Source organism: Aulonocara stuartgranti (assembly GCF_965226115.1).
Source record: "Aulonocara stuartgranti genome assembly, chromosome: 8".
NCBI lineage: Eukaryota > Metazoa > Chordata > Actinopteri > Cichliformes > Cichlidae > Aulonocara > Aulonocara stuartgranti.
This window is the reverse complement of record NC_138959.1, coordinates 12,166,266-12,186,278: the sequence shown is the minus strand read 5'-3', so window position 1 is coordinate 12,186,278 and position 20,013 is coordinate 12,166,266. Positions and strand designations below refer to the sequence as shown.

Here is a 20,013-nt window from a genome sequence, read left to right as displayed (position 1 = left end):
AAATAAAATTGAATTGAATTGATAAAGCATAGTTTAAACCAAGCCTAAACCTAACCAAGTAGTTTTTGTGTTTAAACTAAACCGAGCGGTGATTACAGTTTGTTGTGTTTTGTTGCCGTTTAACATTTGGCTATTAAAGAAGCTATCTGTATTTTTATGGTGAGGGAATTTATATGTGTAAAAACCCAAAGACAGATAGCTCCTTGTGGTACCTACCTCATAATCTTAGGTGAGGAGTTTGGAGAATTCCTCATGCCTCCATTACGTTGCTTTTTTTTGGGTGATAGTGCTGATTGTTGGTCCTCTTGAACTGCAACAAAATGCCAAAGAAACAGCATGATGGCGGGAAATGATCAGAAGTCGAGCAAAGATCCACACAGCAGGGACAACAAAAGAACAGCACAGCACAATTTGAGGTCAGTGAATTCAAAGAGATAATATACATACAGGGACAGAGTGGAAAGAGGTCGGGTGAACAAGATGGAGTGGGACAGGACAATTTAACCAGTGGGTAGCAGGAAACAGTCCAATGTTAGCATAATGCAGACAGGATACATTAGCACATCATTGGCATGGTTGTATATGGAGATGCAAACATGCAGTAGTGCCATTATCAACCATCATGCCATTTGCTGAAGTTTAATCTGGGAAGCTTTATTTACCATACGCACTAATCCATTGAACTGCTGTAATCCACCTGTCAACAGTTTTATCATTCAAATAATGTAGCACCACAAATAAGTTGAGGGCTGTTAAGAGGGCTGTGATTTCGTAATCATAGATTACTGTACTACAGATAGACCTAGACTCGCATCACTGTTGCTCACACTAATCACTCATGTTCTCATTTAATTAAGGTAATAACCTATAAATATTAAGCATCTAAGACTACAAGCAAAGGTGCTTTGAGTCAGTGTTGAATCCTGGATTTCTGGTCTTTGTTCGTCTTGAGAGTGGTGCCCTTGGCTTATACAATTAGGTTGGTCCTTGTGCCAGAGTGATTTATGTACAGCTGAGATGCCCTTTGGACATTGTCTTTATCACTTCAGCAAACTGCACTGAGCTCTTCATAGGGAACGAGTTATAACTTTTACCCCCGAGTAAAGTAATCAGGCAAATATTTTTACAAGCTAATATCGCAGCTGCAGAAAACAACTCTACTCTGTGGCAGTCGCTGGTAAAATAAATACAAGCAGCAAGAAAAGTGTTTCACTAATAGCACTTTAACAGCCATTGTTCACTGGGAAAAGATTGTTACAGGTCATGGAAAATACACTCGGGTACCTTATAACTGATGGTTCAAGCTGTGAACTGTTTCTTTCTTTTTAGTCTTTTCTGTCTTTCTTTCTTTTTTATACAAAGAAACTGCAATTGCTTTCATTAAAATTAATAAAGTCCCAAAGATCTTGCTCCTCCGCCGACGAACACATGATTTCAAGCACCGCTAGCATGTCGAAGACTGACAACATAATGGAAAACGTTGAAGAAGGGAGGGGGCTTTCCAGTCGAGAGGGATGCTCCAACACACTGGCCCTTCACATCTCGCTCGGCCTGTTCAATATTTAATGTTTCACAGCTGACAGCTGCACACACTGGGTCATTAGTAAGGAATGCTACACATGCAACCACTCCAGACTGGCAAGCACATGCTTTGGTTGTGCTGTTGTTGAGTGCAGGCCTGCCAAACACGCTGAGGGTAAGAGGGATGTGGGGGGATGTGGCCCTTACACTGCCTCTGACTGAGTGTGGCGTTACTGGAGTGACCGGGGTGGTATCTGTATTTCACCGGCAGGCTATGGGCTCGCTGGAGCCGGCTGACCTCTTCTGTCACCCCTGGCGGGCGGCCTACCTGGCCTGAGTCCTCGGAGCCCACGAAGCTCAGTCTCAGAGCAGAGGGCTCAGCGGGGGGCAGCAGGCTTCCCTTGCGGTTGTTTACCAAACGGACCGATAAAGCAGCAACTCCGCTACGGGGCCCCTTACAGACCTCACTGGCTGAGGTGTGGTTCAGTTTAGCTGACTTGTACCGATAAGGCTGGATTAAGGGACTGTTGTTTACTGCTAAATGAAGAGGAGTCAAAGTCAGCAGCTATACAATACTTATGTTTTTTTTCTTCAGGTGTTAGTTCACTCAAATCACAGAAAACACAGTTCCCCTCTTAATTCTTTGGATATCTGTCTCTTTGGGTAGTATTTGCAGAAGGTTTGAAGAGACAGTGCAAAACTAGGGAATAAAATTTCATTTGTGATGCTAAGAAACACTGAAAAACAAACTGACAAATGATATTACCGTGGTCTGGGATAATCTTCATACCATACCGAAGAATAGAAACAGCTCGTAGTGGATGCTGTAGAAACATAGCTGGCGTTTTTCTAATCTTATTTTAATGCCGTGAGAACCATGATAGGAAAAAAAAGCTAAAGTTATCTAAATGAGAAAGCAGAATATGGCACTTTCTTTATGATTTTAGCAAACTAATCCTTTAATTCTTGAAGCTAAACACAAGGTAGGATTTGATTTAAACTGACTTCCGTAAGACCAGCAGTGTGTATGTTAATAAAACATCTTGTGACTCTTATCATAATTAAAGGACAGTCACTGGTTTAGGGGGGTAATTCTTTCTGGCACAAGAATGCTAATGGCTGAATAATTTAAAAAAAAGCTCATTTTTATTTAACACCACTTAACCACTTCCTGTAGCCACCAATGAAAAGCTGGATTTGGCGTTTACTTTGATATTTATAATAAACATGAATTAATAAATATGCTTTCAGGTGTTTTAGCAATTGTTATGCTACCAGAACAAGGAGGTGACAGTGTGAATCAGCAGCCACTAGCTGCTACATGCAGTTTATGCCTGATGAAGGAGGGAGGAATGAATTCGATATACATTTTAATACTAGCGATATAATAGCGGTGAGGCTGGTAAAGATAAAAAGAGACAGAAGAGCTGTGTTTTCCTTAGTTCAAAAATGTCTGGGAGCTAAAACCGGAGAAGAGAGATGATTATTTCAACAGTCAGCTGTCTAGCAGATTATCCTTCCTGCTCCAGACCTCCACTATTCATCTGCCCCACGTCAAACATGCACAGCACTTCTCCAGGACAATGCAATGTGGCAGATTTGCTGCCTATCACAGATCCTGTTAAAGTGGACTACCCACTAGTTTCACACTCCTGTATGTGTTGGACGAGAGCTGAGAGAGTTTAAGATCGGCTTTTTGCATTTTAATATGTTTTACTCAATTATGCGAGGCTGAAATGCTTTTCTTGCATACATTTAATTTGAATGTTTTTAAGTGATTTTGTCCAGACTTGGTTTATCCACAGTCATGGTGAAGATGCCATGAGTGTGCTGCTGAGCCCTAACTCATACCTAACACAAAGAATCAACTCAAAACTGTTTCCTAATGCTATGCATAAGACACACAGTCATGGATGATGATGATAGACTGGACAGTGAAATACAGCAGGTCAGGGACAGCTCAAATATTAATAGCTGACAATGCACAAATGGAGGGGTTAGACACAAGTGAGTCGAGAGAAAGAGAGAATGGAAATCAAAACTTACTTGATTTGATATATCCATTATAGCTATTTTTAGCTGAGAAAAATGCAGAGACGGATGAGAGGTTACAGAGAAGAACAGGTTGTAATGAGAGCAAATTATAAGTGACGACTGTGAACGGAAAGCTGAGGGATTTCTCTTGAAGGCACTTAAAAAAAATTGAGGCCGTGGAGACAACACGGACAAAGCAATGAGAAGTAAAACAGGTCGGTTAGAAATCTGATTTTCAGAGATGTGGGCAGTAATTTAAGAGTAGCTCGCTCTATGTTTGTAGTCATCTGCTAAATATCTACGGTGTCACTCTAAGCAGTGATTTGGCTATTTTCAAGTCAAAAGAGGACCAGATATCTTGGCTACCTTTAAGTTTAGATGAAAAGCTTCTTTACTCCCATTAAGAATTTAAGACTGAAATATTACCACGTTTGTGTGACTGATAATTATTTATTATTAGCAGTTATTTAGTATCAGTTATTATAGCTGCTCATATTTACCCTCCAGTGAAGGCTAAATGTAAGTTTAGCAGCATTAAGTGAATACTCAAGTGAGAAGCAGGTTTTTATATATCATATATTTTCAGCTTGACATGTTCAATCAAAAACACCTACAATAAACTCACCAGCGCACAAAACTTAAGAAGCGTTACTGTCTTATTTTTGCCTACCCATGCCTGAGACAACCTGCACAGATGTGTGTAACGTTCGGTGAGTCCCACACATGCTCATTAGTAACTTATTTCAACCCCTTGCTTACATTAAAGGTCACGCATTGAGCTTAAGGCAGGACAGTGACAGCAATGTTCAAACAGGGACTGTGCTGGTCCTGGCATCTGTCGCCTGCAATCGGAGGGCGCGAGCAGAGTCACAGGACTAACAGGCTAGCATCTGTCCCACAACGAGAGAAAAGGAGAGGGGCGGGGGCACTCGGCTGCCTGGTGGTTAGAAACTGTCAGGCTGAGTTTCATGACAACCGGTAGCACTCCAAAAATGAAAATGCAAACATAATTTCCACGTCAGGCCGCATAAGGCCTCGCTCCACGCATCTCCCGCACCGTGTCGACAGCAACTCTGGAGCTCTTGCTCGAGCTTTTCTAGCCAGGCCACGCTCACAGCACACAACCCTGGGAGACACACTGAGGGGTAAAAACGCCCAGACGTGTTCAGCTATACGAATGGTTTTTGATCAAGAGTCATTCACTAAAAATTTATGACAGTCTGCAATGTTTTCCAGCAAATTGTATCAATGCTCTGCAACCTCAGACACATTCTTCGTGCCTCCTGCGACACATCAGTACGATTTAACATACCCCCCTGGCTTAAAAAGGGAAATCACACTTGAATTAGGAATTCATATGCAGTTCAATTCTGTTAAAGTCCGCTTGTTAAACTCCAATATGATCCAGCACTCTTCTACCGTCTTTTATTCCTCTTATATTCCAACTCTACTGCTTTGTGTTCTCAATTTAATCACAAATCAGCAAAAACAACCAATAACTTTGTCTGCTTTGCAGATTTTTCCCCCAGTTCCTGTTCAAGCTGTTGATTATAATTTAATAAAACCCATATGTTAACCTCAATATGTACTGTAATAGTCATCATCACAATATCCCCTCAGGTGCTCTCAAGAGCATTATTTACTAAAAAAAGAAAAGAAAAATTAATCGTCGGAGACGTCTACATTTACAAATACCTCAAATCCTATCCTGTTCACCCATTTCTCCAGGGTACAGTGGTGAGATATTATTTGATATTATTTTTTTTAATGTTATGTTATGTCTCCAGTGACATCATTGTAAGATTTAGACAGTCCTATCAGAATAATTATTTGGGAAAATGCACAGTAACTGTGTATTGTGAGATTTTTTGCAGGGATGCACAGCTGTACATTGTTCATGGCTTTGACTTTTTTCTAATATATTTATGAGGTCACTGGAGGGAAACAAATACTGCTGTACACAGCAAAAGGTTTGCATTAGTGACTGTCAATCTAATTTTAAACTACGTTTCAATTTGAATTCACGTTCTCTTGACAAAACACCAGCAAAACAATAGACCAGCATGCTTCACTGCAAAACGTAGCAACAGACAGAGAAGAGCACCAAAAATCAGAAAGCTAAAACACCAAAGCATCTGTGACGGTGACAACATGGGTGCTTAAATTTGAAAGCACACAGAAGTAAAGACACACGGTGCATGTTACAACACTGAAGAGCACATGTCATGGCGACAACTTACAGGCACGTAAAGTGGCTGAGCAATCATTAACAGAGACAGCAGAGAGTGGGATGTCCCGTCGAGGGGAGTCCATGTTACAACGCACATTAACCGGCATGCAAGAGCAGTCCCGCTCTGAGCGACCGCAATCAAAACAACATGCCAGTTTCATTTTCTTGTAGGCAGGCTTCTTGGCTACAGTCAAGGGTTCATATGGGAGGAGAGGAAGAGCAGGTTAATGTTGAGGGTCATTCTGAGGGAAGAGGGGATAGAGGAAGAACAGGGCATGGAGGACGGCTGCTGCTGGGATGTACAAGATTAACCTTTGTTGTGCCGCTTACACTAGTATTGGCATCCTGTAAACCGACACCCTTTCCCCTCACGTGAACATGACCACGTGACCTCAAATATGGTTTCTTTAACCTTTTCAGACTTTTTGGAGACTTTTACCCAACAAAATCCTAATAATGCTAACACAGATTTAGCTTGTTTGGGCTTAGTGTCACTTTACTATGTGATGAAATGTTTTTCTATGTTCACTAATTAACTTGCTAATGAGCCAAGCATGAACATCAAATGGAAAATTTGGTCTTACAAAGGCCAATCTTGGCCCAAGGATAACATAAGTGGAAGTTAAAGACACATAATGCATGTTTAATTGGAATAAATAAAACATTTATATATGCACAATTTGATGATTTATAGCTTTTTTTTTTGCAGAAACCTTGGCTATGTGTCATGGATCTGGATTCTTCTCTTAGAGCCACTGAGTCATATGAAATATAAGGACAATAATATTTCATTTTACAGCTCTTAAATATTTACATTTGTTACTAATGCTTATTAAGAACAGGAGATGACAGAAATCTCCTAAACAAAAGACTAAAGGTGCTGGTATTTTACAAAAACAGTATCACTTCTACAAAAACCTGCAAGTGCCTTCAGAAAAGACAAAAAGAAAAAAAAAAAAACACTTGAAAGCGTTTATAGTGCATAAAAGCACACATAAGTTAGATGATCCATATTCCATGACAGATTTGCTATTTTTTCCTGAAATATTTCTCCTAAAAGATATGCACACATCTCTGCGGATTACGTCACTTTAGTATGGATGCCAATTTTTTCCCATAATATAAAAAAGTGGTAAGGAGTAATAAGGATAAAGGTTTTCCAGTCTTCATCCCAGTCTGTTTCTCACTGTGGTCTTTGTGCAGGGGTCTTGTGCTTAATAAAGGGCAGCAGGGCCATCTGGTGGTGATGTGGTGAATTACTAACTCAAGTAGGCATGAAAGCTGCAGTGTTTACGTGTGAGCAAAAAAAAAAAAATCTACTTCTGCTCTGGAATTTTTTTGCAAAATCTATACTGTTGCTAATTTCTTTTGAAAGCTATAAAATTCTATCAAAAGAACGAACAAAAAACAACGTGCACATGACAACAACAAGAGATCCAGGCAGCATCAACCATTGTACATGCAACATTTAGAGTACATTCAAACAGGTCACTTTAATCTGAGGTACACTAGCACGCTGTGTTTTTGAAGGGGAAACAAATCCACATTACTCACAATATATCACTATTAAGCAGATTTTTAAAGAAATGTGTGCCAAGTTCCCAAGCAGCAGGAAAAGAATACATCACATGTCAATGTTAGGTGTTAGCTTTAATACTAGAGACAAACTGTGGTTTATCCAAGCAGAAGAACATGTAGCACGCGATGTTTATAAGGTTTTAGAAACACGTGATCCGTCCAGGTACCTGTGGTGTTAACAGTCTCTCTGAATGCCTGTTAACATCACAAAGTTATCAACAGTGAACACAGCTACTATACAGAAAACAAACAAAATGCACATTTAGACTGAACTAAGAGGTCTACTATGTGTATTTATAAGAGCTGGGAATCACATGGAAAAGATAGCATGCTATAAACACTATGTAAGAGTGTGTCTGTTAGAAGAGACGTCAATCTGAAACACTCTGAAGGAATCAGTTCATCCAAATCCATCCAAAAAACATACATTTTGAAGGATATCTGAAACCTCAGCATGGAAAAACCAAAACTATTTGCATGATGAGAAAGTTGGAAAGCATTTTTTCATGTAATTTGGGGGAACTGACCCTTAAATGAGAGCAGGTATTCATCTCATACAGAGATCCAAACATGTAGTTCTACATGGGGAAACTGGAGTGCTTCAGTTTGTTTTGGCTGCAGAAAGAAATCTGATCTTTCTACATGCACAACTTACAAGGCTTCATTTCAAGGAATAATTAATGTAAGAAATAAGTGGTTGGGACAAATGGCTATGTATAGTAGGTCATGTAAATACGCTGTCACCCAGCTACTCGAATGCTAACTCATTATATTTCAGTTTCATCTGAGCAAAAAAATAATGGGATCAATCTAACTTAGATCTTGTGTTTGCATGCAATCACACTTACATTTCTTGCATCCACATTTCTTTATCCTTTTGGGATCAGTTATGTCATCGTGGCAGGCCTTACAATAAAACAGTGCCCTGCGGAAGAAAATCAAGAACAGCATGAGTGCTCAATAAATTGTTTACACATATTTTGTCTTTACTATGGCTGCACAACATCTGCAACAAGTCATTTTAATTTGTGTGCAATCAGTTTATTAACAAAAAATTAATGAAGCATCCAATGCATTTGTCAATGTTTAATGTGCCAAAAGTTGAGCAAAGAGTGTGCAGCTCTATGAGAAGTTCAGGACCAGTTTTAAATTAAGCTTTGATATTTCATAAGGGCGCTGCAGTTTGTCTCATTCTGTGCCCTCATAAATCTTCTGATCCCCTCTGGCAGGTAACATCACCATCCAACCTCGACCATATGTACCTTTAATCTGTCTTTGAATGTTATCTTTGTCCAAGCAATGAGCAGATACAAGCTAACAGCCAACATTCCTCTTTGGCCTCAGCAGTGCAACTCAAGGATCCCTGAACTGCTGATAAATCACTTCAGTCTGGTCAATTAAACATGCAAAATATGGCATTTTTTCTAAGAGCAAACACAAAAGCCAATATACACTTACTGGCCGATTTGTTAGGTGCACCTGTTCAATTTCTCCTTAATGCACATATCTAATCAGCAACTGCATGCAGGCCTGAAGACATGGTTGGCCCTGCTAAAGTTCAAACTGAGCATAAGAAATGGGAAAGAATGTGACTTTGAATCTTGGTGTTGGTCCCAGATGGATGGATTTACTGTCCTACTGGGATTTTCCCACAGTCTAGGGTTTACAGAGAATGGTCTAAAAAGCTGTATGGCAGTTCTCTGAGAGAAAATGCCTTGTTGATGTCCGATATCAGAGTGGCCAGACTCCTTCAAGCTGGAAGGTGACAGCAAAGGTGCATCTAGCAGCCATTAGAAGCTCAAACCATCTCAAACTGCTTTCTTGAACAAGACAATGAGTTCAATCTACTCAAGTTGCCTTACGATTTCATCATGGACGTGTGACCAAGAAATCTGCAACAACTGTGTGATGCTATCATGTCAACATGGGCCAAAATCTCTGAGGAATGTTTCCAGTCCCCTGTTGAGTCTATGCCATGAAGAATTCTGAAGGCAAAACAGGGTCTAACCTGGTACTAGAAAGGCGTTCCTAATAAAGTGAATGAGTATATTTGTAAGCTCTGGCAACATGGAGGTAATACTAACAAAACAAGCGTTTGCAATTTTCCTACATGTAATAGCTCAAGATACAGAAACCGTATGACATGCAGACCAACAAAGGCACTATTGCAGAAACAAGACTGGAATTTAATCAAACGATTGAATCTCAGGTCTCATTCATTACCTCTTTACTTCTTTGGCATCGCTGGCAATAAAGAAACCCAAGGTCCCCTCCTGCATTTTCACGTGGTTTCCAGGGTTTATCAGGGTGCTGTGAGGATTTGTAGACCAAAGATGTCAAAGCAGAAAGTTATATCACAGAATTTGCAAGGCTTTGCACTAATCACTGCGTCTGGGATTAGTTTTCACAACTCATTTGGCAGGATAGCCCCTGTTTATTTAATTAAGTTGATGAAAGCAGATAGCACTTCAAAGAGTATAAATGAGCATCAGCGTGTTAGAGAAACTACTAAAACAAAGCTTCTGCTGTGCTCAAAGAAACCAACTGCCACCTTCCCCACTAATTTGTCACGATGTTATCGGAGAGCCCTGTGATGTCTGTGAATAAACCCATTTAGACATCAATTTAGACACATTGTGTAAAGCACTTGTGTTTGCAGTCAAACAGGGAAGCTGATTCACAGTAGCTGAAAGCAAATACTGACACCTGCGTATTAAAGTTTTTGCATGCATGAATTTTAATGCCCCGACTTACCTGCTTTCCCCTTGATCAGACTTGTACTCTATAGCTATCAGCAGCAGCTTTAGCTTCACATAGCAGAGTCTGTAAGGGGGAATAACAATATAATTAGACCTGAGGCACACTAAGTACTTTTAGTTTGAAATCTTCTTAGCTTAGGGTGCCACTTTCTTTTTTTCTTTTTAGAGGATGAGAACCTGTTTATCCCTAAATTATTTACACTTAGATTTAGGTTTACACTTTCAAATATTTTAATATGGAATAAATATGGGATTTGACAGCCTATAAAGTATGGAGCCCTTATGTGAACGCCATGTGCTTCCTCTCTATAACTAATTTAACCTACCATCTCCAGAAGCCTGGTTAATAAATACTTACATAACAATTATCTTTGGATCTTTAAATTCTAATGACTGCAGTTTAAACATCTAAATTACTTGCATCCAGGAATGACAAAGTACCAAAAAAAGGGGGTAAAATCAAATGTTTTAGTTTTACGTACTCGCAAATTACTGGGAAGGACAGACCCACAAAGGCACTGGACAGGTACTCTGTGTACATTTCATTGGCTACTCCTTCAAGGTAATACTTCTGCCATGTATCCTCCTCAATCTACAACAAAATAAAGAAGGTTATACAAAAATATAAAAAGGTGCAAGTTTAAGATCATCACCACCCGCTCACCAGATGCTGCATACGGGCCTCATCTGGGATAACCATTATTATCTATTCAGACTTTGTTTCTTGGCCAACTTTATTTTTGAACTTAATCCAGTGAGCACAGATGGATCAGTGTTAGTTGCAGCTACCTTGATGAAGGACCTCATGGAGAAAAGGTTGGCCAGCATGGTCGAGAGGCCCTGAGCCAGGCAGCTCTGGGCGATGAATCCGAGCTTGAGTTCTGCAAGGCAAATGGCGTCATCTCCCTCCTTCCAGTTCCAGCTTGGGATGTTCAAAAGGTGGGCCTGAGGGGAAGAGGAAAAGGAAGTCAGGCTACAAGGTGCATGCTGTTAGAAACTAAGACAGACAAATGATTCAGTGATGAGATCTTTTCAACATATACTGAAACGTAACTAACTATAACGGAGTAACTAAGTGACTCCAGCAGGCTTTATAGTTGATTAATACAAACCTTATTGTGGTACTGCAACATTTGAGTGATTATCCTGATCTTTGGGTGGTAGTTCTTGATAGATATTACTCTGATAAAGGACAAAAAGAAAGCAATATAAGAATATCGGCAGCGCTTTCAAAAGTTACACAGATTTTTTTAAAAAAAATCTGATTCACTCTCTTTTTATAGAAATTAAGTATCGTAGTCGACTGTATGCTTTTAACAATTTTAAGTTTGCATTTTATTTTATAGTTTAATATTTTAAACTAAAGGCTCAAGAAAATAGAACAAGAGAGTTGCATAGTAACATATTCCTAGATCCAGCTACAAAATGCTGACTTTCTCTCTGTCTGGGAAGAACTGATGTCAATTTGACTATTACCAGTTCAGCCTGTTCTCCGAATTTACAAACCTACAACTTCTACCAAAAAATAAATAAATCAACCTGGAAAAAGTACCATTGTCAACAATTTCAAATTACTATTCAACCAAATGAGATGTACATACAGAATCTCTCACTGGATAACGGCAAGAGGGTTTTTTTTGAAGTCATAGGGAAGTTGACCTTTAAACCTTTGGATATAAAATGTCACTCTTAGACATTTGTGTGCAGTCATACTCTGCCCAAGCACACAAAAAAGTCCGTTTTTGGCTGGCAGCAAGTTATTTAACCACAGTTGTGAGTAGTTTCTCTTTTCCTAAACCGCATTATTAGCCTAACTAAATGTGGGTTAAGAACGGTCCAGTGCATTATCAAATATACCATCATCGTTAAGGAAGAAATGTGGTTGGAAAACAAAAGAAACCCAAAACTTTATCTACTTGAATTTGATAAGGGAAACAAACATCTGGTGAAATCAAATGGTAAGAAAACAACAGTAAATCTCACGAGTATGTTTAATAGTGAAAATAGCAAAGTGAAGAGAATTCTCTCAGAGACATTGGGACTAAACAGCTGAGTAGCCTTTAAAAAACAATCAGTGAGGATGATTGTTGGACGCTGGAGCAATGGAAAAAGGTCATTTACCATGTTCCAGGATGATCAGCCCATCAGAGAAAGAAGAGAGGTGGCAAAAGTTGTGTTGGGGTGATCCCAACATGCCTAGTGTCCTAGGGTTTTTTTGCCTTTTGAATTTGGAGCTTTTGCATTAATATTTGGATTCATATATTTATTGTGTTTCGAGTTCTTTTCATTGTTGTTTTCCTTTGAGTAGCACATAATATCTGGTTGTTTTCTTTATGACTAGATTCTCAGTTTAGTTTTATCTTTAATACCTTTTAATCTAGTTTCTGTTTCTCGTTATAGTTTATATTTAATTCCTTAAGTGTCATATCATCCCACTGTCACTGTGTCCTTTTGTTTCTTGCTGTTAAGTCTATGTTTTAGGTCTTCCTGTTTTCTTTCAGTAGAATTCTTTCAGTGAATTTTTGGATTCGTTTATTCTCTGTTCTGGATTTTTGATGGACTTTCCTTACTCCACTTAAATAAAAGTTATTTTTGTTATTTATTAAGAGCCACATCGAGTCCTGCATTTGGGTCCTTCTGCCAACACCTTCTGTATGCCTACCGTACACGCCTGTGGGGACAGTGTTATGATCTGGGGTTGCTTCACTTGGTTGCGTCTACATTCAGCAATGTTGCGTGCCCAAAACATGGTCCGGCACGAGACATCATTTTAATACACGGAGTGGTCACCATAGAGTTCAAGGAGAAGGGGACCTTTGACTGTTTGACCACAAAATACAAATCATTTCCTTTGAGTCCTAGTGGACATTTGTGACAAATGAATAAATTTCATGTCCAGGAGAACATATGGGAGAGATGCACAGACAGACAAGACAGCTCTACTATAATGATTATGTATTAATCACACAGTGTTTAGATTAGAATCAAGCTGTGATGATTTCTGCAGCACATTTTAAACGTCTTAACCCTTTTAGATGGAAAAGAAATGTCACATAATGACTCTCCGACTTTTTATAGCTGAGCAATTTAATCTTCAGTGGAAAACCTCCAATCCTCAGACTTCATTATCGAACAGAGCTATTAATAATACAATTTTATTAACCAAATTTTATCTGCCTTGCCCTAAAACAGACTGTTCCCATCACTTTTAAAATATGTTGTACTCTCATATATTATCCACTTGATAATCCCTTAAACCCATAAAAATAAGTGCAGTTTCCACATCCAAAACTACGACTCAATCCACTCCGAAAATGTCTTTTTCTCTCAGAATCCAGCTGAATGTGATTGTTCATAAAACAAATTGAATAAACAATGCAAGCAGGAAAACATAAATCATGATTTGGTTATGCAGTACCTCATGATGTTGGATGCATCCTCGGCATCGGGGTCAGCGCAGTATTTGTTGGCTAAGATCAAGCAGGCGTCAGCTGATTCAATCTAAAACAAAATTGCAAATTGCAAAGACAAAAATGAACAATCACATCAAGTATTCAGTCAGACGATAACCAACAGTATTACAGAGGAAGAAGTATTGACAGTCAGGTACCTTGACTCTGGCCAGGTCGTGTGGATTTAGGACAGATCCTTGGTAAAACTCTACCTGGGTGAAGTGGCGCTTGAACAAGGCTTCCAGCTCAAGATTAGGGGAAATACTGAGAGACAAAAAACAAACACTCTTAAATCAGAGAACTCTCTAATCTCCTAAAGTTTAGTTTTTTCCTCTTAAACAATGACATTTGCACAACGTTTTGTACTTACTTATGGAGAAAAACAATTTCTACATTGACATCATCCCTGTCCTTGTGTAGGAAGTCTTTTAGAAAGTTGGATACACTTTCAAGTGTTATGTGACCACAAACCACGATGTGCCTAGAGAAAGGAAGTGCAGAACCATGAGGAAACTCAGAACAAAAGCACACATCTTTCATCTTTTCCATCTTCATCTTTGAGCTGAAATCAAAAGGTAAATGTGAGACGAGGGGCCTGTAACGGACATTTAGGTCAGTGATTTAGAATCTGTGATAAAAACTACGATAGAGGAGGGATGAAATCCAGAGAGCTCTCTGGATTTCAGTATCAGATTATAAAGGATCAGTTTACTTAGAGGAAGATTATGAAATGAGCGCACAGTCTATGTCGATCCCTACATATCATAAACCCTTTATATAAAGAACCCAGTTCAGATTTTTTTTCCATCTGTGCTTAAAATATCTTTATTAATTAAATTATTCTGTGTAAATTATTTTGTCTTTTGCACCGATTTGCAATAACAGTCACAGCTGGAAATACTGCAGTGGTTCTTAAAGTACAAAATACGCATCAGTATCACTTATTTTCTAATAATCTAGAGTAACAATAAGTAACTCAAAGAAAAACACATACTTTCCCGTAAGAAACAAAAAAAGCAATGATGCCGACAATTTTACCGAGCTTTTAAAATCACCACAATAATAAGAAAAATATTTTTAAAAATTTTTAATAAATGCAAAATAAGCATGATGTGATACTTTTTCTTCTCAATTTATAAACTGCGATTTTAAATTAAAAATGAAAAAAGCACAAGAAGCATATACTTGGTTTAAGAAAACTTCCCAAACCAAGTCTGGTTTCTTTCAAATCGTACCAAAAGCATGCTACCAGAAACCACGACTTTAAACTCTGAGGCATCTAGCAGAATCTCCCTGTCTTTAGGCTAGATCTTATGGCTAAAAAGGTGTTGAAGGAGTAGTTTGGCATTTTGGAGAATACGCTTATTTACTTTCATATCAAAAGAAATATGCCATCATACAATTTGCTTGCCTTCTCCTTAGCTGGGGAAACCAGCAGCCCTGGCTCTAGTTTGAGTTGAAGAAATCAGCACCTCTCAAACTGCTTAAAAAAATGTATTAATTAATTAAACAAATTCATACTGGCTGTAGCTTTTTGTTCGTTTGTTTTTTTCAGAAGGCATTGTGTACTTGCGTGTATTTTTGAGCTGCAATAACATCATTTGTTTTTAATTCTGGTAATTGACGCCTTGATTTTGTGTTCTTTAATTCAATACGTAGTATTATTAGTTAGTGGTACACAATAGCATTCTCTGTTTTAATAAAAAATAACAAAAAACAAGCTCAAATGTAGAATTTTGTGGGCAAGGACAAGAGCTCAGGGTTTTCAATAAAGCACGGGGTACTTGGCTCCGTTCAAATCCGACCTCTCTTAATTAGGAGGAGAACAGAAACACAGCGGTGAGCCTCGGGGTGCCCGAAACTTTCTCCTTTGGAAACAGGAACTGCACTGATTTATACTGCTGTCAGATGGACTGATGGACTGCACCACGCCCTCCATGTATCACTTGCTGGAAAGCACATCGGCTCCATCTCCACTGCACTCAGACAGTAACGCATTTTCCGAGTTGCTCTCACTTGTCTTCATTCTTTTCATATTTGTTGGTATTATAAGCAATAGCGCAACAATAAAAACTGCTGCAGAAGTGCAGGCTATGAATTCAGAAGTATAACTTGGTTTTCTGGCTATGTAAGAACATTTACATTTATTGTTATTAAGTATAAATTTATCCTTTTTCATGTATTTTATTTTTTTAGTTTGTTTATGAAAACTATTTTGTTTACTTTATTCTTGAGGCAGTCCTTCTGAAGTAACCATCAGGAAATGTGTTTTGTTTTTGGCATTTCCTCTCTGTAGCACAAACAGGTGCTACAGCTTAAGAAACGTGGTGCAGCTGCATCAATTCAAACTTAGTGCTGGAAGGCTTTATAACCCACTGCCATGTAAGGCTAGCTGTTTTGGAACTTCACTTAATGTGGTGGACCCTCCACACCACTGTGCAATAAGACTGAAAGTGTGTATGGCCTTTATATTGGATGAGGATTTCCTCATCCACACAGGGCCAAAGTGGAAAAAGGAATGAGCTGCCCTACTGCTTACTCAAGGCCAGATCATATTAGCAAAACTGGAGTGCCACACAGTGGGTGCCTCATGCACACCACAAACTACTTGACCTCTCACAGAATAGGCCCAGATACTTCTTGCAACCTGGGTAGCTTCATATTTAAGACAAAAAACAAAAGCACTGTATGTTTTTATTTATTTAAAGGAGACTTATTAAGCTTTTCCTAGTTATTTGTCATATTGTTGCAAAGTTGGATGCTGATGATAAAGGTGGGCAAAGTTTCAAAGGTCAGCATACCGGTATGTGTAATATGTGACACAAAAGCTCAGTTTTTCAGACTATTACAAATATTTCACACAGTGTTTTTTTTTTTTTTTACTTTTCATTCTGCATGAAGTCATTGAGAGATCTTTAATATGGTCATCTTGGGCACAAAGCTCTAGCTGTGAACACAGAGCTAAAACAGTCTATTTTAGCTAACAAATCAACTGCGGAGCTGCACCAATAACCAATGCCACATAAATGAGAATTTGAACTATGAATCATGTCCAATAATAAAAAACATGGGACAAGAAATGAATGTAAGAGTTCTCTTTTAACTTGAGGCAAGAAAGCTAATAAGAATATTCCCCAAACTGCCAAAGCATATCTTTTAAACTTCGCCTTCAGGGTGTAGGTCAGACTGAAGATTAAGGCCAAGACTGTTGAAATAGCAAAGCATGGAAACATCACAAGTGGAGCAGGGCAATCAAAGTGTTTCCAGGCATACAAAAACTGATCTTAGCAAAAATCACTATGAAGCATGAAGCAATGGTACACGACAAAATGTATGACTTTAGCATTTTCTTCAGTGCTGAAAATGCAGGTGAGCTAAAGTATATGATTTTCTCAGAATTACTCATTGATGCCTAAATGTCTGTCCTTCAACCGAATTATATTATTACTGTATGTTATTATATAATGATAGAACTTTTAAAAATCATAATTATTTCTCACTGTGTGTCCTTGACATCCATATTGGTCTTTCTGTATTATGTTAAGTTAGCTCCAATGTAATTTGTTTTTCTCGTTTTATCTTATTAAGACTGTTTGTCTGACATGAATTGGAGTTTGAGTGATGAAGGAGAGGATGGGTGAACAAAATGTAAAAAAAAAAGAGAGAATAATGGAAACACTTGATTAACAAACACACATTTGGCGCACACACACTAACAGTAAGCAGCCTAATTACATCAAAAATAACCAGGATTTTCTCACAGTAAAATGATCAATCATGACAAAACTGTGAAATCTGGAAAGAAGGAAATTGTTCCCACTGTTTTGTTCAGAAATAAAAACATTTTAATGTTCCTTTTAACTGGGTTGCAACCATATTAGTTAGTCTGTTCCCTAGCAACCTCTAATGTAAGTAACTATTTGTATTGGGGAGGAGAGTCTGTGCATAACAATACCAGTAAAACCTTTAGTCATATCAATCTAGTTAAGCAACATTACTCAAAGTAAAGCATAACTTAGAAAATAGATGAAAATAGTGATTTCCATCCATCCATCTTCATCCGCTTTATCCGGGGCCGGGTCGCGGGGGCAGCAGCCTAAGCAAAGAGGCCCAGACCTCCCTCTCCCCAGCCACCTCCTCCAGCTTATCCGGGGGAATACCAAGGCGTTCCCAGGCCAGCCGAGAGATATAATCTCTCCAGCGTGTCCTGGGTCTGCCCCGGGGCCTCCTCCCAGTGGGACATGCCTGGAACACCTCACCCAGGAGGCGCCCAGGGGGCATCCTTGTCAGATGCCCGAACCACCTCAGCTGGCTCCTTTCGATGTGGAGCAGCAGCAGCTCTACTCTGAGTCCCTCCCGGATGGCCGAACTTCTCACCCTATCTCTAAGGGAGAGGCCAGCCACCCTTCGGAGGAAGCTCATTTCTGCCGCTTGTATCCGCGATCTCGTTCTTTCGGTCACTACCCACAGCTCGTGGCCATAGGTGAGGGTAGGGACGTAGATCGACCGGTAAATTGAGAGCTTCGCTTTTACACTCAGCTCCCTCTTCATCACGACGGACCGGTGCAGCGTCCGCATTACTGCAGCTGCAGCCCCAATCCGTCTGTCGATCTCCGGCTCCCTTCTCCCATCACTCGCGAACAAGACCCCGAGATACTTGAACTCCTCCACTTGGGGCAGGAACTCATCCCCGACCCGGAGTGGGCACTCCACCCTTTTCCGGCTGAGAACCATGGCCTCAGATTTGGAGGTGCTGATCCTCATTCCTGCTGCTTCACACTCGGCTGTGAACCGTTCCAGTGCGAGCTGGAGGCCCTCACCCGATGAAGCCAACAGAACCACATCATCTGCAAAAATCAGAGATGAGATTCTGAGGCCACCAAAGCGAAAGCCCTCCGCCACTTGGCTGCGCCTAGAAATCCTGTCCATAAAAATTATGAACAGAACCGGAGACAAAGGGCAGCCCTGGCGGAGCCCATCACCCACCGGGAACGAGTCCGACTTATTGCCGGCAATGCGAACCAAGCTCTTGCAACGGTTATATAGGGATCGAATGGCCCATAGCAATGGGCCAGACACCCCATATTCCCGCAACACCTCGCACAGGACACCCCGAGGGACACGGTCGAATGCCTTCTCCAAGTCCACAAAACACATGTAGACTGGTTGGGCAAACTCCCATGCACCCTCAAGTATCCTGGAGAGGATAAAGAGCTGGTCCAGTGTTCCGCGACCAGGACGAAAACCGCATTGTTCCTCCTGTATCCGAGGTTCGACTAACGGACGAACTCTCCTTTCCAGCACCTTGGCATAGACTTTCCCAGGGAGGCTGAGGCTGATTTATTAATCACTATTTAACCTAGCTATGGAAAACATGAACTTCTGATTGGCTACAGCCGTCCAGATCACTGTTTGAGGTATCAAAAACTGGTAGTAACCATTTTCATTACAGTCTTTCACTTCTTAACATAAAAAATAATATTTAAAATTAATTCTTTCCTCTTTTACATAAACTAAAAGTTAAAAAGCAAAAATTAAGTTAATGTCAATTCAATTCAATTTTATTTATATAGCGCCAAATCACAACAACAGTCGCCTCAAGGCGCTTTATATTGTAAGGTAGACCCTACAATAATACATGCAGAGGAAAAAAAACAACACATATGACCCCCTATGAGCAAGCACTTTGGCGACAGTGGGAAGGAAAAACTCCCTTTTAACAGGAAGAAACCTCCGGCAGAACCAGGCTCAGGAAGGGGCGGGGCCATCTGAATGTTTTTATGCATTTAAGAATTTTTCTATGTAAAATGTTGATGCTTGAGTTTAGATGTTCTACAAGACAGACAAGAATTAGGGGATAAACTTTACACATAACGGAGTCTTAACCCATCACACTATTGCATTTTACTTTAAATACATAAGTATGTATTAAAACTTTGAATAAACATATTATTTGAATATTATTAAAATGGCTCAACTGACTATAGTTGTGGGGTAACCAGAACTTGATGAGTTTGACATAGATACTGCTACTTATTAACATTACATTATTACTTTTTTTTTCTTTTTTTTGAAGTTATATTGCTGCTGTACTGTATTGAACCACGATGACGCAATTTACACTTCAATCCATAAAAGGGATCGCTAAGCTACGTGACCTTTTGAGTCATTGGTATGGAGTCTGCACAGCCTCTCCCCATTTTTGTTACAATGAAACAATTCCCAACAGGATAATCACAGTTTATAACACAGTGAGAGAATCCTACAAATGCCACTATTAAGCATGACAACAGTACATCGATATGATTACACTGAAAAATATCTGCCTTTTCAAGATATTTGTGGCTGTTATTTGAGTTCCTAAAGTCATATTTTCTAAAAAAAAAAAATTTGGAAAATCTTTACCAAATCATTATTATTATAAAGTCCTTTTATTATA

The 20,013-nt window shown here is 39.4% G+C and overlaps 1 protein-coding gene across 10 annotated transcripts in view; it reads right to left on the bottom strand.

Moving 5' to 3' along the window:
* Window positions 1-20,013, bottom strand: part of LOC309713520 (calcium-activated potassium channel subunit alpha-1a) — a 101,353-nt gene that overhangs the window by 19,340 nt on the left and 62,000 nt on the right. For 6 of the 10 annotated variants that reach the window (XM_082545199.1, XM_082545202.1, XM_082545201.1 and 3 more), the window contains 11 exons: window positions 13,945-14,055; window positions 13,733-13,838; window positions 13,541-13,623; window positions 11,235-11,304; window positions 10,912-11,067; window positions 10,605-10,714; window positions 10,118-10,186; window positions 9,587-9,673; window positions 8,212-8,288; window positions 5,796-5,969; window positions 217-310 (listed from right to left, as the gene is read on the bottom strand). In XM_082545199.1, the coding sequence (XP_082401325.1) occupies window positions 217-310; window positions 5,796-5,969; window positions 8,212-8,288; window positions 9,587-9,673; window positions 10,118-10,186; window positions 10,605-10,714; window positions 10,912-11,067; window positions 11,235-11,304; window positions 13,541-13,623; window positions 13,733-13,838; window positions 13,945-14,055 (1,137 nt within the window). Of the gene's footprint in view, window positions 1-216; window positions 311-3,567; window positions 3,601-5,795; window positions 5,970-8,211; window positions 8,289-9,586; window positions 9,674-10,117; window positions 10,187-10,604; window positions 10,715-10,911; window positions 11,068-11,234; window positions 11,305-13,540; window positions 13,624-13,732; window positions 13,839-13,944; window positions 14,056-20,013 lie in introns of all 10 variants that reach the window. The other 4 variants (XM_082545207.1, XM_082545204.1, XM_082545200.1 and 1 more) reach the window with 3 other exon arrangements.